This window comes from Brassica rapa, chromosome A10 (genome assembly GCF_000309985.2).
Source record: "Brassica rapa cultivar Chiifu-401-42 chromosome A10, CAAS_Brap_v3.01, whole genome shotgun sequence".
NCBI classification, from domain to species: Eukaryota; Viridiplantae; Streptophyta; class Magnoliopsida; order Brassicales; family Brassicaceae; genus Brassica; species Brassica rapa.
This window is the reverse complement of record NC_024804.2, coordinates 16,779,169-16,796,930: the sequence shown is the minus strand read 5'-3', so window position 1 is coordinate 16,796,930 and position 17,762 is coordinate 16,779,169. Positions and strand designations below refer to the sequence as shown.

Genomic DNA, 17,762 nt, shown 5'->3' with positions numbered 1-17,762 from the left:
GAGACGGCACTTTGTCTGCTTGGCTTCACTTAAGTGTTTGACTTTGGGATTGACTATTCCAATTGAGTAAATTATTCGGTTTAGTACTCGGTTGTTCCATTATACCAAGTTCCCTATTTATTTATGTTTTGGCTTCAAATTTTCATTTCAAACTATTCTATCAAAATTTTTAAAAATTTATAAACATACTGTTAATATTTTAAAAAATAACACTCTCTCCGTTTCTTAAAGTTACATATTCTAGAGAAAAAAATTGTTTTAAAAATATCCATTTTTTACATTTTTAATACATATTTTATTAACTAATTGCAAACTTCAAAAAACTTAATTACCTTAGTTAAATTTTTATTGGCTTAAATTTATTGAAAAAGGATAAACACAAAACATATGTAAATTTATTGTAATCTTTATGACATGGGCTAAGCTCAAGTTCAGACACTGAACTCAACATTCTACAACATTCAGAGCTTCGATAAAGTCTTTAGATCAGAATTGTTGAGACGCGTAGGGACAAGCTTTACTGGCTCAACAATGAATCCAGCTTTCTTACATTCTTCTTCGAGGAGTTTGACCTGAGATGGCCCGTCAGGGCAGAAAGCCACCACAGCTCCCCCGCTTCCAGTGAACTTTGCAGCTGCACCGATCTTACGTGCCACTTCCACCATTTCTATGTTCATAGCTCCCAAACATTCATCTCCAAAGATACTCCTGCAGAGAGAGAGAGAGAGAAAATAAGATGACTTGTGTTAGGTTTTGTTTAGTTTTTGAACTGTGTGGTGGGTCTTATTCTTGGTTACCTTCGAAGGTCGAAGTTACGGTTCATGAGTAGTTTGAGCTTGGTGTAATCTTTATTTAGTAATGCAGTTCGACCTTCTTCTGCTAGTTTTGCAATTTCTGCCATTGATGATATTATGAACTCATCACCATCTAACCACTTTCTACGAACCGTGCTATGAACCTGCCATTAAATATAAGCAATGCTCAGACATATAGCAATAAAACAAGAGCTGAAGTAAGCGCGTGCTCCTTCGACTAGGTTCTGGACAACAAGTCGTCTATGGCTTTGGTTCCAGCTTAGCTCGAGTGCTTCCTTCCTGTTCTCCTGCTCTCACGGCCTCTCCCTCGTTGCGCGTATGGTGGTTTGCCACTGCGAGTTTCTCCGGTCTTCCTCCTTGCGGCTGTGCCTCACTGTTTTGATCTTGCTCTGTTTGTCGGTCAGTCCTCTGGTTCTCAGAATCTGTACATGGTGAGTCCTCTCCTCCCCGTGTGGTCATTCGGTTTGGTTAGGTGCTCGTGTCTCCATGTTTTGATCACATCATCCCAGCACTGGAACCTTGCGCCTCGGCGTTGTTGTGTTCCTGTGGATGTGTTCTTCCGGCACTGGTTTGGTTGGTCCGGAGAGCTTCCTGTGGACGTGGTAGCTGTCACACGACCCTCTTTTGTATAGGTATTGTCGTTTCAGGTTTGCTTTGCAGCCTGTGTTTGTTGTTTGAAATAAGGCTCGGCTGGCTTGTGGGTGTTTGGTCTCTGGTCTAGCAGTGTGCGTGTTGGAATCAAATTAGGAGGTCTTTAGCAAGCTGTTCTTGGGTGTACCTATCATAAAGACCTGTTCATCGGGTACGCCAATTTCTACCGGGCTCAGGATCTCGTATTCACTGCGGTTCATCCTTTTGCGGCAAGCGACTAGTACCTACTCTGTTGGTTCCTTCGTGTGGGCTTTTAGCTGGTTGTATCTTCCCCTTCTTGTTCAATTTGAGTTGTTGTTTAGTTAGTGTAGTTGTTTTTATTTTCTGCTTCTTGTTTACTCTGTAATTCTGTCAAAAATTAAAATTGGTAATGATATTTTAACATTTTTACCAAAAAAAAAAAAAACAAGAGCTGAAACTGTATCAATGATAAAAAAAAGTTTCTTAACAAATTAAAATTGAAATTTTAAAACAAATAAAATTTAAACCAATCATAACATGACAAGTCAGCAAAGAAGCTCTTCCACTTTGTTTTGCGTCTCTCAAAGAAGAGATGTCTTTGTTCTCTCTTCACCTTTTTTGTTTTTTTTTTTTAATTATTTTTTATCTTTTAGATGGGAAAAGCTTTGGTGAGAGACCACCGATGTTGATGCTCTAAGTAAACCCGTCTTAAATAAATCTTTAAAAAATCGGATCTGAGCTGAAATATTGGCGTTGGTTGGTCTCTAACTTTTTAAAAATTATATACATAGATATACGCCTCTAAATTAAAAAAAAATATAAGGTTTTAAAATATGTTTATAGACCCCAAAATCTCAAATTCTCTCTTACCTTCCCAGAGTCACTAGGATTCTCAGTATAGATGAGATGCAGAGGAGGAAGAAGGTTGATATCCATTATAGTGTAAATTCCTTAACCAACTCTATCCATATGCTCCTTACTAAAATCCTTCAGAGCAAAGAAAATTAAAACATGAGGGAAATAGATGAAAAGTTGGAATATAGGGGTTATATAAACAGAGTTGGGAAGATCAGTTAACCATGTGAACAAGACCACCACCATAGACTTGAGCAACACGGTCTTGAAGACCTGCAACAATACCAAGTTCTTTTTCGGCATTAAGAATAAGGTTAGGTCTAACTTCTATCCTTATTAAATGCCTGACACTGTAGAAATCAAGTAGGCAGCTGAGAGTAGCAGATACAATTGCACTAGAACCCGAAAGCCCCGTCTGAAAATAAAAACTTCAGTTAATTAATACATCAAAACATGAGCTCAAACCATAGACAAAAAACAAGTAGAGAAACCTGTCTGGGGATATTGGTATCATAAGATAGAGTGAAGTTTCTGTCATGAAGATGAATGTCATTATCTTTGCAATAGCTGCGGAATACTTTACATATTGCCATTAGTAACCTTACACCTCCGTAGTACCCTTCACTTTTCAATCGACAAACCTTAGAACCAAAGACACAAGTGTTAGAAACTACTGAACAAAGATCTGAAAGACTAAACATCACATGCTATATTCATTAAACAACATCAACCAGTCAAAGGACGAAGTGAATCCCTGTACTTATAGAACCGGTACAAAATCAAACCACGTGAAACCTAAAAACAACGCTAACCAATATTTCAAAAGCATTTCATTGGAACGTACGAGATTATCGAGAGAGTCAAAGCGGACAAGGTCATGGTAAGGATGAGGCTTGATCAAGAGATGGTCGGATGGCTCTAGTTTAGCCGACGCCCAAAAATTGCCGATGGTAAAGGATATCGTGCGGCCGAAGTAAACATCGCTAGGGTTTCCCAGAAACCCTATTCTAGCGAACGATCTATGCTCCAACACAGCATTGTTGTTTCGTCACCGGAACTCGCCGGTTCCGGATTTGGATCCATACTCGCCTATTATGAATTTCAAATGTACGTAGTGAATTTTCTTCAGACTGCGTGCGCGTCTATTTATAGCTTGGTTCTTCGCATATGTGGGTCCCGCTTAGTACGTGTTCGGATAACTTTTACACGTCAGGTAATAAGGATCAATTCTTCAGTAACTGATAACTTGAATAGATTCGTTGACCAATAGCTAAATTGGCCTTATCTTAATAAATTATTGGGCCTTCTGAATAATATGGAAGCTATTTACGACGAAGTATTTTTCATGTACATAAAGCTGGAGGACATCTATACAAACCGAATTAGACCGGGGGACATGAACCTTACTTAATTGTTAGAGATTACACACTCTTTATGTTTCTTAAAAAATTATCACTTACACACATTTCACATATATTAAGAAAATAATTAAAATGTATTTATGTTTTACTAATTACATCTTTAACCAATAATGTTTTAAATAATAAATTTATTTATTAAAACCAATGTACTTTACAATTAATATTTAACTGAAAATAAATATAAAATGCATTAAAATTATAAAACGACACTTTTTATACTATAACAAAAAAATACCAAAATGACACTTTTTGAGAAATTACATGTTTCCCGCATCTCTATCTTAAGATTCAAAACATGTTAAAATATATTTCAGCTACATTTCGATGCTTTTCCAACCAATTGGATCTAACTCAATAAAAGTACTAATAAGTAAACGCAAACGACAAAGTCTTTGGAAAATCCTAAAGGGACAAACATGATACTACAAAATTGGTGGGGTGATCGTGTAGCGTGATGGACCAGGTTCTACTTTACGCGCGTTTTGTAAACGGTGGTCGACCAATGGGTATGATAATAAATTATGAAGATACGTATAACTAGCTATGAAGACGGTTGGATATCTAACTTGTTGGGTCAACAAACACTCTATTCGAGTCTAGGTCTAGAGTTGTTGGATTCTTTTATTTTCAGCCCTACCAATGTTTTGGATTATTCCTTTCACCATGTATGAATATGATATTTTCTTCCTTCTCTTGCTTGTTCCTCCATATTTATATCACGGTTTCATTTATTTTGAGTTAACAATTTTTGGGGTTGAAACAAACAAAGATGTAGTGTTAGTAGTATATATTAGCATCGTTTGAATGGCTTTTAATCAATGTTATATAAATTTGAGTTTGAAAAAGAAAAGAATGCCACTCGGTATACTACTTGGTCACCTCGAACATGTAATATTGACTATCAAGAATTGAGGAGACGAAGACCCAGTTCAAAATTTCAAATTACTATTTATTATTCTTTGACATTGGAAGTTGTCATATATATTAAGCCTCTTTGTAGAATGCTATATGAAAAACAATTTTCTTTCTAGTTATACATATTCAAAATTAAAGATTCTATATTACGGGGACCATGTAATATTATTGACTTGCTAGAATAAAAAAGAGAACGATATATTTTTTTCTTCTTGATAAATGCCAAGCAGTATTTAATACAAAGTAATTTATCATCAGAAAAGTTCATTTTTATATACATTGGTAGATATTATCAAAACAGGTATTTTATAGCATACTATGAATATAAGTCAAAATATCAGTGTTTTTTTTAAAATTCATCACCTCAATAATTATTTATACTGGAATTAGGTATTGATTAAACATTATATGAATAAATTTATTTAGTTTGGTTAAATTATTACCACTGTTAAAAATATATACATAAATAAAAGATAATTAAACATATTGGAAAAGTACTTTGGATAAGATTGAATTTTATTTTCCCATAACCTTTGAAATCATTTCAATTACCACTCCAGTTTGTAAATACAAATTTTTCTACTAATTTTTCGTTTTACAGTTAATAATAAAAATTAACTTTACCAAGAAAAGATTTGTTGACATGTTTGAAATTTTTAGTACTAATTTTTCGTTTTACAGTTAATCATAAAAATTAATTTTACTGAGAAAAGATTTGTTGACATGTTTGAAATTTTTAGGTCTTAGTCAAAGATTATATGAGTTGGCAAATGTCATAATAATCGACAGATCAGCACGGAAGAAAAAGATAATGACCGTGGGATCAGTATCAAAGGCCCGCTTATAGTAACATCAAAGGGATGAAATTGTTCGTATATTCTTTAAAAGCTAATAAAATATTCCCACATTAATGAATTGTCCATAAAAAAGTAATAAATTCCAGCAGTTTTGGGAATATATATAAACCGAAAAGCATCGAACGGTTCAGATTAATATTAAGAACGTTTATTCGGATATATATTTACTCTCTTGACGCTTATCTATTTTTCTTTTGTTCTTCCTTCTCCCTAATTACTTTTGTTGGTTTTAATTTTAATTTTTTATATATATTCAGAGAAAATTTTGATTTTTTCGGGGTTCGATAATCTTCTTCGCCTGAGAAAACTAAACTCCATTGTGGGTGATAATATCATGTCCGATGGATACTACAGTTCTAAGAAGACGGACGATATCTGCGATGATGTTTGCGGACAGGTGAGAGTTTCTGAGTCTTCGCATTAACGATTCTGTTCTGTTTTTTTTTTTCGTTTCCTTGTTTCGCATTAACGAAATCGGGATTCTAATTGGTGGTAATGCGAATTTTTCCGATTCTGATTATACATTAGATGATGTCATAATAGTTCTTAATCTTATAAAATTGTCTTGTCGGAACCGATTGGGGTGATATCTCGATTGTTTATGTTTTGTCTGAAACATATTTGAAGCGAATGTCGAAAGTAAAGTCCTTTTCTTTTTGTCTTCCTTAGGTTTTGTTGTGATCATCGCCAACCATATTGATTATTTGTTTTAGGTTTTGTTTGTTATTTTAATTCTTAATTTTCTGATTTTATGTGAAAAAAAATCTGATTTTTTTTTTTTTGTTGTGTGTGTGCAGGATGGTTCTAGAGCAGGGAAGGCCTTTTCAAGGGTGAGATGTATACTACGAGGACTCGATTTCAAGACATACATCTTCTTCTTCACCATCATCCCTTTATTTGTCTTCGGAGTCTATCTACACGGGCAGAAGCTCACATACTTCTTGAGACCGCTCTGGGAATCACCACCTAAGCCATTTCAAACGCTTCCTCATTACTACCATCCCAACGCCTCCATGGAAACGCTCTGCAGCCTCCACGGGTGGAAACACCGCGAGTCTCCGAGACGCGTCTTCGACGCAGTCTTGTTCAGCAACGAAGTCGACATGCTCACCATCCGCTGGAAAGAGCTCTACCCTTACATCACCCAGCTCGTGATCCTCGAGTCCAACTCCACCTTCACCGGTTTGCCTAAACCGCTGGTTTTCGCCGCGAACCGGGGGGAGTTCGAGTTCGTGGAGCCGAGGCTGGCGTACGGGAACATCGGAGGAAGGTTCAAGAGAGGCGAGAACCCTTTCGTGGAAGAGTCTTACCAGAGGATCGCGTTGGATCAGCTTATAAGGCTCGCGGGGATCGAAGAAGACGATTTGTTGATCATGTCTGATGTAGATGAGATCCCCAGCGCTCACACCATCGACCTTCTTAGGTGGTGCGATGGTTACCCGCCGGTTCTTCATCTCCAGCTTAAGAACTACTTATACTCGTTTGAGTATTTCGTCGACAGCAAAAGCTGGAGAGCTTCGGTTCATCGGTACAAGCCGGGGAAGACGCGGTACGCTCATTTTCGTCAGGGCGACACGCTTTTGGCAGACTCTGGTTGGCATTGCAGCTTCTGTTTCAGGCGCATCAGCGAGTTTGTGTTCAAGATGAAAGCCTACAGTCACACCGACCGTGTTAGATTCTCTCATTATCTGAATCCGGAGAGAATACAAGATGTGATATGTAGAGGAACTGATCTGTTCGACATGTTTCCTGAGGAGTATACGTTCAGGGAGATCATCGCGAAGCTAGGTCCGATACCGAGGTCGTATTCAGCTGTTCATCTTCCAGGTCATTTGATCGAAAAGGCTGAGAGTTACAAGTACTTGTTACCTGGGAACTGTTTAAGGGAAAGTGGATGATAAGTGTTTGTGCTTATCAGTCTTTGTAGTGGCTTATTATCAGTAGAGGGAGTGTTGAAAACTGAGGTTGGTACAGTTTATCTGATAAGTGGAGACTCTGGTTTGAGCACATCTCTCTGTGAGGGTATATAACCTTGTCTGCTTTTTTTAATACTTGACTTCATGTTCCAATTGTGTTCCCATGTTGTTTTTGGGAAGTTTTGAATGGAATAGTCTCTATTTTTTCTCCTTACTTCAAATCTCTTTTCATACTCTCATGTTTAGTCTGTACAATTTACTAGTGACTTTCTTTACATTATCCTCAGATTCTTTCTAATCTCCATTTTTTATTATTGATTTGATCTCCTCTTGATCAGCTTTGTTGGTGCCTGCAAATCCCCCCAACCAAATAACAAATTTATTACTTTTGAGAATGATCCTCTACTTTCCAACATGTTCAAATAGGGGACTGATAGATAGAAACAAACATGTTTGGATATATATGGTTAAATCCTAGATTAATCTTGCTCGAAATTAGTTCAGAGCAACATGAAGATACATTTAGCTTATAGGTTTTCCCTTATTTTCTTAGTTGTTTGAGCTTTAACAAAGTTTTAGTTTCTTTCCGATGGGGTTCTGTCCTTATGCAAAAAACTCTGTGGCTTAAGTTCGCCCTAGAAAAGCTCTCTGTCCTGATTTTCGAGGCCGCGCCGCAACCGTTCTTCCTCGACGCCGGTCGTGCCCCTGGCCGCCGGCGTCGGGTCCTCTGCTCAGCCTGCTTCTCTTCACCGCTCTCTGCTCTTTCCATCGTCATCTCCAACTTCAATTCTTGTGTCTTCGTCGTCTCTTACGCAATGGTTTCCACGAATCGCTTCACCGTCGCCGTCTCTCATCCTCCGCTCGTCACCGCTCATCCTCTCGTCATCTCTCATCCTCTCAAAGCGAACAGGAGCACCGGATCTAGAACCACCAGATCTGCTCATTTTCTCGGAACCGTGAAGTCTCCGCTTGGTGTACAGCCAGAGCCTCCTCTCCTCCATCACGTCTCTTCACCATCTCAACCTTTTGAACCCCTGGTCATATATTCCCTCAGACAGCTTCATCCCAACAGATCTCTTGACGTGAGCTTTCAAAGTTTTGTAATGGGCTTGCGGTTTAGCTCAGGTCTCGATGAGAGCTATGGATTCCAATACGGTAATATTGGAGTTCACTTTCTCAGTTTGATCTCAGTTCGCATCCTCTCATGGAATATCGTCAAGAGCATCGCCCCACCTCCGCCGTCTCGCCTCGTCACTCCATTCCCTTCCGAGATCTGCTGCTACTCCACCGCTAGCTTCACTCATCCGTCGCATCTCAACGCCGATACAGCTTATGGACTCTCCGACATATGTTTTTGGCTGGGCCTAGCCCATTTATTGGTTTGTGAAGGGCTTTTACTAAAGTCCACTCATTCATGGCCCACAAAGAACTTCCCTATGTCGGATGTTATAAAATTGAGACATCGCTCCTCATCTGAAGCATCATGCCGGTCTACGGTTTGTCGTCTTGTCTCGTACAGGGTTCACCTAGCCCCAAGCTGTGACGTTGTACAGGGTTCACCTAGCCCAAGTTTCATGAGTATTAGATTCAAATCTAGGCAAAGGAGGCCTTTCTCTATGGCTTTTAGCTATGTTTCTGGAGTCACTCACCTGTTCTTGCCGCCAATCAGTCCTTATCTTCGACAAAGTTCCATTGAGAACTCGGGACGAGCTCAGCCTCCACTGTTCCAAGACAATTATTTTTTAGTTGAAGCAAAGGAGAGTGTGTCATCACCAGTGTTTGTGTCTGCCAACCGTTTCAAAACCCTCTCAATAGGGCCCCTCATCGTCGGTTTCATATCCCGACTTCAGTATGTTCTTGGAACATCAGTTTCAGGGTCTCAAGTGAAGCATCTTTATGGGTATCTTCACCCCTTTAACACCTCTATCACTCGTATTGTTGTAGTAGTTTTCGTTTATCGTTTGGCCGTCGAGTTTACCTCCGGTTGTAGTTGTTTAATCCTTTTGGATATTTAAGTTTAATATAAGAGTTTCCGTGACAAAAAAAAAAGTTTCTTTCCGATGATGTCTTTAACTATTTGGGCTTCTTTGGCACATGGATGCTTCATGGATTCCTTCATTTTCAGAATATACACGTTTTTCTCCTTGAGAATGACAAAAATATAAACTCTTCGTATTGCTTTTACACCATATAATTTTACGGAACTCACACGATATACATAACAAAATATTAAATGACAGTAATCTTATAAATATGTATATAAACATGTTTTAAGTATCAAACTGATTTTACTTTTAATTAAGCTGAATAACTAGTTTAATTTTTTAACTGTTATATCAATAAATTTTTACTAGCGATAAAATTGATCTAGAAAGAATGACAATAAATCAATGACAATAAATTATTACTTGTCAAATGAGCCAAAGGTTGATAAAAGTCAGCAAAAATAAGCAAAAATTAAGAAAAATTCATATAAATAATTTTATATACTTCTATCAACCTTTGGCTCAACGTCTCTCGTAACAATAGGTACATCTCTTTGCTTTTCTACCTTCTCTTTCTTGCTTTTGATTTTTTTTGTCATTATTTAAATGTAAAAAATCTTTTTAAAAAACCATAAGTTGAAAAACTTGTTTTATTTTAACTAATTTATCAATAATTATTACTAGTGATAAGTTGAAACAAAAATAACAAAAAAGTCAGCAAAAATAAGCAAAAATTGAGAAAAATTCATATAAATATTAAATTTTATCACATTTGCTAATATACTGGTTTTAATTGTATTCACTAAAATTGGGAGATTCCATACATTTGCCTCGTAAAAATGTTTCAAAGTATGTATTTTCCTTGGATAAACTACACATTTATTTAATTTCTTCCAAATTAACTATATGTTTCGTGGATGATGACAATGCACTAAAACAACTTATTTTGAGGAAATATATAAAATTACTTAGTCAAAAAAATTAGATCAGTGATAGTTAATTTATCTTAGTATACTAGTATTATTAATGATGACGTTTTACACTTGTTGTTTTTCTTCTTATTTCTAAGCTAATCTACATTACTACCTGAGATGTGAATAAATAATGGAGATCATGCTTTTGAAAGATATTATACTATATGTTTTGGATACCAATATGTTGGTAGTATTTTTAATGATGGGTAGAACTGTTTATTTCCACTTGCCAGACTTCTAGTGTATAAAAAATATTGCATGTACAAACATGTGGACTAATCTAAGGATTATGGGATGATACATCACATACTATTTTCGACTAACAGATAAACTAATTGTTTCATGATTTACAAGTTCATTATATACTAAACACTGGTTTTTACATGTTTTAGGTCTCGGTCTATTCACTTTTCAGGTGTTCCTTTATCCATCAGCCGAGAGACTACTAGGACCCGCGCAGCTCAACCATTTAGCTGGGGAACTGATGATACCTGTTCAGTTGAGCTATCCCTTTATAGCTCATCTCTCAGGTGTCAGTCGAAGCATACTATTGAGCTTTGCTTATATCCTAGTAAATGTATTCAGTGTAAGTCATTTTCTTTCCTTCTTCATTGCACATGTTAATACATTGCTTTGACACATTTGATTTCTGCGTGTAGGTCTCTGCCATAACCGGCATGGTGATTCTGCAAAACAGAGCCGTGGTATGATTCTTCATCTTTTCCAGTTTTGTTTTAACTAATTAATAACTCTCTAACTCTTACGAAACAACATGATCAACACTAGAGAGGTTATTGCAGTGCTGTGTTCAACGCTCTGTTTGGCATGAGCACCAACATATGGATGGCCATTGCGACTAGGTTTATGCTTGGCAGCTTTAACTGCCTTCTTGGAACCTTGAAGGTTGACACTATTAACTCTTAGCCTAGTATATATATATATATATATTTGTTCTTCATACATTGTCTTTTCTAATATCACTAGTGTAATTTTTTGCAGGCATATGCTACGGAGATCTTCCGTGAAGAGTACCAAGCAATGACAATGTCAGCGGTCAACACAGCTTGGGAATTGGCCTAATCATTGGCCCAGCTCTAGGAGGATTTTTAGTACATGTAAAGTTTTATCACATTATCTGTCTAAATACTTGAACCCTGTCCATCTCTCCTTCGGATCATTTTTTACTGTCTGATTAATGCACATTCATTGTACAGAACTTCTTAGTCTCTTACATGTTTCTGTTTTCACAGATTGAAGACTTCGGTGTTGCCAAGACAGAGAAAGACATTGGATATTATGTTGGCTTTATAGGTAAGATTATAACTTGTATGTTTGGACGAGCACTGACATCAATTTTCTGGGGAATAATGTCGGATCGATATGGAAGAAAGCCTATCATTTTCTTGGGCTATAAGTAACAATGACATTACCAAGTTCAGGGATCTCTCATGTTTGTTGCCTCTGTATTTTGGTTGCTAGTGAAGTTGTAATGGCTTTCTGAGCACGAACACAATGTTGTGAATATCATTAAACATATTAAAGAAGATGTACCTTAGGATTTCCGGTTTCTTTATCTTGTCTGAATGAAGTTATCAATTTGCTATTTTATCAATAATTATTACTAGTGATATAATTGAAACAAAAATAATGAAAACAAATCGACAAAATAAGTAAAAATTAAGCAAAAATAAGTAAAAATGCATATATATAATAAATTTATCATATTTATCAATATAGTGGTTTTCACTAAATTCACTAAAATTGGGAGATTTCATAAATTTACCTTGTAAAATGCTTTAAAGTATGTATTTTCCTAGGATAAACTATGCATTTATGTATTTTCTTCCAAATTAATTATGTGTTTAGTGGATGATGACAATACATTCAAACAACTCTTTTTGAGAAATATATAAAGTAAACCAATTAAGTAAATTCATCACTTAGTCAAAAGTTATAAAGTTAAAATTAAATCAGTGATATTTAATTTATCTAGTTATTCTAATATTTTTAATGAGGAGTAAAATTTAAGGAAATGAAAAATTATATAAGGATATTTAGTTTATTTTACATAAAACATTGTTTATTCTTATTAGAGAGAGTTATATGTTGTTTGGCGTTTACACTTGTTGTTTTCTTCTTATTTTCAAGCTAATCTACTCCCCGAGATGCGCATAACAATGGAGATTATGCTTTCGAAAGACATTATATTATGTGTTTTGGATACTAATATATGTTGGTAGGTTGACATATCATACTATTAATAAAATGTTATAATTTGATTAGTCATGGCTAAGACGAAAATTGCGACTCAATGCCACATGACTAAACTTGTCAAATGATTAAACGACTGATGATTAGACAAAACTTTGATTTAAATAAAATAAAAACAATACTACTATTTATCTCATTTAGTAAACAATCAAATAAATTAGTTAAATACTATAGATTATTATCTCATATAGTCTCCTCGGTAACCCGGTCTCTAAACATCAAAACAAGTATAGAAAAGTGGTAAACAGAAAGAAACTAGCGAATGAGAGAACATATCACGGCCCACTAAGTTAGTAAACCCCAATGGGATTTGGCAAGATGAAAACTATTGCACACAATATTTACTTCAGTGACAATTGACACGATAGAGTGGAATTGTTAAACCAAATAGGATCAAACTTCATCATTGCTAATTAGAAATCGTTTTAAAACTGCGATTAATGGGTTGCACAAAGTCCTTGCGATTGTGGGAGACGAACGTGAGCACAATGCATAATTAGCAAAGAAATTTCGATGGCTAACCCCTAAAATAAAATTGATTAATATTATGTGAATGCAATGCGCCACTGATACTAACTACACAGAATTGATCTTTAGCCTAGAGTCCAAAAAAGTTTTGCTTCATACAGCCGCAGGCTTTGTGTTGCTGTATTCTTTCGATGTGGGACTAGTTAGCTAATAACTCAGCTTAGTATACGTTAGGCTTTAAGTAAATTCAAACGTTGTCCATGATAATGTTTTCTAGCCCTCTAAGCCATACAAATTTCGATTTAGGAACAAAAGTTTGAAGCTTATGGATTGTTAGAGTTGATCTCATATGAGACAGACAACTCTCCAAAAATAGGTGTATGCCGCTTGGTACGACAAGCCCACGGTATTCTTTAGTAAAAGGCGAAAGTTCACTATGTGCTTATCGCACGGCTCCGTGAGCTCTCCTTAAAGGCTCTCTCGATATTATATATGTCTAGCTCTCAGTGTCCTGCTCTGTACATTTACGATGTGGGACTAAAAACGCTATGCATAAAAAAATTGCTTCTCTCATTTCTCTGTCGATATTGCAGTCTCAACGCATGTCATTAAATCAAATTGAATAATACATGTGTGTGCTGTTTTTACTATTTTTCGATTTCCCCTTTTTGTAGTTGTGATGTCACTTAGATCTAAATTTAGAATTCACGGAGTAGGGACGATAGAATTCATATAGTACAAAACTTTCCTTTGTACTAGGCTACAAGCTGAGAAGTACAATGTCGACATTTCTTTTATCAATTATTTTTGCTTTTATCAATTTTTGTAGTACACAAAGTCTCTTGTTTCACTTGTACTATAAAAGACTCAACTGACTGCAACATAAACTTGGCCCTTGTACTACAATTTTCTGTGGTATATTATTGTGTGTACTACCCAATCCTTTCGTAATGTGTGTATTTATAGTTCCCATAGGAACCAAATCTCAAATTGTAATAATATCAATTATTGCTAAAGTGAAGAGAGGGAATATCTTCAAGGTAGAGGATCTCGACAGGGTCGATATGAGAACACATGTGCAATCAACGGCTGTAATGACGCCACATCATTATAACACATCTGTCTTTTCATGTGTTCTCAGGTCACCCCTGCTGAGCTCCTTCTCTACCCTCCATCTTTATCAAACGCTCGGTCGCTTCATTAATTCACCAAATGGTAAGTTTCTATGTAGATTACATCTTTGTAGTGTTACAAATTACAAGTACAAATATAATAACTCTTTGTAATCTTACGTACCTATGTATGATATATGATTTTGAATGGTTAAGGATCTACTACTTTAACTGTCTTGCTCTTTGTCCTTCAACAAGATAGACTGCCGAAGACACAGATGAAGAAAGAAACCCACAATGAGTTCCATCAAAATGTTTGTGATGCTATTTCTTAGCTTCAGGGATAAATGTTAAAGAAAGCTAACCTCACGGAGGAGGCGGAGAGCGGCGGGACGAGTGAACTTCCGTGCAAAGAGGAAACACGGTGCCGGTTTCCCTTTACTAGTACACCATTCTCGCCTGTATTCCGTCTCATAGTTGATATTGTCGATTCCCTATGAGTCCAATATGTTTTGTTAGAGTTTATTTTCCTGTTTTAAGCTTGTAAAAGAGTTTAAAGCCAGAGAAAACGAAGGTACATGTTGTGATGGGAAGAAATTCTTACTTATGCCAAATAGAATGTTGCTCAACAGTTCTAATATGTGATGTATATTATGGACAGCTTAATAAACCGGAATTACAGAAAATAAACCAAATAACTACTAATTAGTCTGTGATGTGATATCATAACCAGACCAAACAACAGTCCTAGCTCCTAAGATGTGATACCATAACCAAACCAAACGACAGTCCTTAGATGTGATGTCTACCAATTTACCAAACTAAACAACAGTCCTAATATGTTTCATAACATCCATTAGTTTGCCTTTCAGTTCGGTAAATTCTTGCTAAACCGCAACCGTACCGAGTAACCACCCTAAATGAACCGAATTAATTTCGGTTCAAGTTGGACTTCCCCGATATTCTGAATTATCCAAACGGAACTATACCCAAAAACTGAATTCCGAATAATAATTGGTCCAATTATCCAATAAGTGATTAAGATGCGTACCTTAATAGACTGTATGAGGTGAGGAGTAGCATCGGAAAACTTGTAAGTCATAGGATGCCATCCACGACGTTCATTACTTTTAGTTGAAGTAAGGTCCCAAGCTGAGTGTGTTAATGACCGTCTTGTGAGTTCGCTATCGACACCCTTTTGCTGGATTTAAGAAGCATTACCAAATTTCATTAGTACCATTAGCTTCAAAAGACTATGAATATGTTTGGATCAAGACATTGATCTTACAGCTAGCAGTGTCTGAACGTAGTGCTCATCAGGTATACAGTTGTGTTCCTTCCAACCTTCAGCTGGCTAAACAACAAGACTACATTAGTACAACACACATTGGCCTGGTCAAATATCAAACTCTACTTTCGTGCCACACTAAATATCCTGAAACTAACAGACTAATTAGTGCATGATTTGAATAAACATGGGAAGATAAATTGATAATGTGTGGTGCTTAATCATGCGAGGATGTGACCAGAGTAGAGGAACTTACTACAGGACGATCTCGCCAAAACTCTGGAAGTGATTTCCGCTGCAAGATCATACGCAAAAACAAAGTTTATAAGCGAAAAGCCGGTGACCAGTCCACTAACAAAGCAAATCTCACGCTCACAACCAATTTTAAATTTGGTTGTTCTACGATGGTCTTGCCAGCCAAACCATATTTGGAAATTAATGAAATATCCATCTTTACAGTATCATACTATCTCAAAATTTGCTTATGAAGTGAAGGTTTTAAAAACTTACCCTGCAATGCTGCTGAAACATAGGCAAGACGATGGTATCGTTCACCACAATCTCTGCGTGTTTTCTATTCAGAACGACCCACTACAAGAACAGCATAAGGAAAACAGAGCAAAGAGGACGTCAGCGAAACTGCACATGAATGAGAATCCATATTATAATCGTAAATATTTAAACTTCACCTGTGATCCTTTTCTCCAGTTATCAACATGAATTACGGGATTCATTCTAGGATTATAACGCTTATCTTTTGTATCCGCAAAGCTGCAATCAGAGAATCTAATTTGGTGAAAACTTCCAACATAACCATTTCTTCCTTGTCAGTGTCTAAGCTGTGAAGCTATGTATATATCAACTCTATAAGATAGTGAGCACTGACCTATCAACGAAACTAGTTGCTGTTGACATGATGTAGTTATACGTGTAGCTGAAACTGTACAGAGGTATGCAGCTGAGAAGAAACCAAAAACAACTAAAATTTAGTCAAGCAAGTCATCAACCACAAGTATCATACAGAATCAATCTCTCACCTATCAGAAAGAAAAACAAAACGGTGATTAAACGGATCTCTAAGTGCATGTCTGAGCAACACACGCTCTGCTTCAATCATGGTTGCCTCTCCCCACTCCACCTATAATAAGTAATAACCAAGTAAATCAACCAAACGCTAGCAAAGAAAAAAGCCAAAATGATCCGAAACATTCTGATAGCAACGAACCTGTATACTATCAGTAACTTGACGATTCAAGAAGTACTTGGATTGAGTAGTAGCCTCGCTGAGGACGAATCCAGGTCTAGAGTGTACATATATAGAGAACTTGCCATCCTCACCCTGCAAAACAAACATATAATCAAGGTCACTCACCTCCATGCTTACTTAAGAATGAATCCTTAAATAGCAGAATTTGTTTTTTTTTCAACGTTTTAAATTCCCCGGCCGGGCTTTTATCTCAAGTTAATCACCACCAGACCACAAGTCCGGGTTAGCGGAATCAAAACTATAGTTTTATGAATCCAATTAGTGTATACCAGAAAGAAGGCATCCCAGACGAACTCGAGAGGGAGACGATTCCTCGCGATGAAGAGGAATGCGATCTGAGGTTTCTGATCGAGACGAGGCTTGAGCGACGCGGTGATTCCGATGTAACGAGCTTGGAAGTAGACGAAGCTCCCCAAGCAGAAAGCGAAGATCAACGTGGCGAATAGGTTCCTCTTCCATCTGGACCTCAGCTTCTGCTGCGACGCCTTCTTCTTCATCATCGTGATCTAAGTCGATTTTCCCGCCATTTACATAGTCAACCGAAACGGTATACGCAGCGTCAAATCTCTCTCTCTATTGCTCAATCGTATCTGGCTAAACTTTAAGCTATTTCGATTCAATTCAAATTCTCGATCTCTGGAGCGGAATCAGATCGAACATGGAAGAATATTCTTCGAGACTTGGCAGTGAGATCAGTGAGACGTACCGGTTGGTTGAAGCGAACTCAAAAGGGGAGGAAGGCGTCGAAGGAAAGGGAGAGAAAGAGCGAGGAGATTGTGATCGGGAAGACTCAAAAATCACGTGGAAGAAGATGGAGGAGGAGACTTGAAGAGAAGAGAAAGCATGTGAGGTCAGTGAGTGAGTGAATGAGTGTAGAGCTGGTGAGGTGGGCCTTTGTCTGGTATCGTGAAGCCTACTCTTTAACCGAATTATTCAGGCCCGGTCCAGTTGTTACCTGTCATTTTTATTCTTATCAAATATATTATTCGGTTATAACATATACTCC

At 36.9% G+C, this 17,762-nt stretch overlaps 4 protein-coding genes and 1 non-coding gene across 11 annotated transcripts; 2 read left to right on the top strand and 3 right to left on the bottom strand.

Annotated features, from left to right (window-relative positions):
• Positions 1 to 333: 333 nt before the first annotated feature.
• LOC103846481 (probable glucuronokinase 2) lies at positions 334 to 5,306 on the bottom strand. The gene is given in 7 exon segments (XM_009123411.3): positions 334 to 708; positions 798 to 958; positions 2,298 to 2,414; positions 2,506 to 2,697; positions 2,774 to 2,923; positions 3,127 to 3,330; positions 3,333 to 5,306. Coding segments are annotated over 7 exon segments (1,104 nt in total). The 5' UTR covers positions 3,366 to 5,306; the 3' UTR covers positions 334 to 461.
• A 269-nt stretch (positions 5,307 to 5,575) lies between these two features.
• Positions 5,576 to 7,671, top strand: LOC103846480. Its single transcript, XM_009123410.3, has 2 exons — positions 5,576 to 5,872; positions 6,273 to 7,671. The coding sequence occupies exons 1-2, from the start codon at positions 5,810 to 5,812 to the stop codon at positions 7,371 to 7,373; spliced, it is 1,164 nt and encodes a 387-aa protein (XP_009121658.2). The 5' UTR covers positions 5,576 to 5,809; the 3' UTR covers positions 7,374 to 7,671.
• A 271-nt stretch (positions 7,672 to 7,942) lies between these two features.
• Positions 7,943 to 14,841, top strand: LOC103846478. 7 transcript variants are annotated; one of them, XM_033281928.1, is made up of 3 exons: positions 7,943 to 14,129; positions 14,231 to 14,304; positions 14,537 to 14,841. In XM_033281928.1, the coding sequence occupies exon 1, from the start codon at positions 7,997 to 7,999 to the stop codon at positions 9,404 to 9,406; it is 1,410 nt and encodes a 469-aa protein (XP_033137819.1). In that variant the 5' UTR covers positions 7,943 to 7,996; the 3' UTR covers positions 9,407 to 14,129; positions 14,231 to 14,304; positions 14,537 to 14,841. The 7 variants fall into 7 exon arrangements, with proteins under 7 accessions (XP_033137819.1, XP_033137816.1, XP_033137817.1 ...); XM_033281925.1 differs by having other exon boundaries at positions 14,464 to 14,841; XM_033281926.1 differs by having other exon boundaries at positions 14,460 to 14,841.
• On the bottom strand, positions 13,432 to 13,544 carry LOC117129375. Its single transcript, XR_004453024.1, has one exon. It is a non-coding gene; the product is annotated as a U5 spliceosomal RNA (small nuclear RNA).
• Positions 14,266 to 17,621, bottom strand: LOC103846479 (glycosyltransferase BC10). The gene is made up of 11 exons (XM_009123409.3): positions 17,026 to 17,621; positions 16,715 to 16,828; positions 16,527 to 16,627; positions 16,376 to 16,447; positions 16,179 to 16,260; positions 16,000 to 16,080; positions 15,746 to 15,784; positions 15,490 to 15,555; positions 15,253 to 15,402; positions 14,567 to 14,695; positions 14,266 to 14,464 (listed from the first exon to the last, which is right to left on the bottom strand). Exons 1-11 carry the CDS (start codon positions 17,254 to 17,256, stop codon positions 14,429 to 14,431), a joined length of 1,101 nt encoding a protein of 366 aa, XP_009121657.1. The 5' UTR covers positions 17,257 to 17,621; the 3' UTR covers positions 14,266 to 14,428.
• Positions 17,622 to 17,762: the final 141 nt, after the last annotated feature.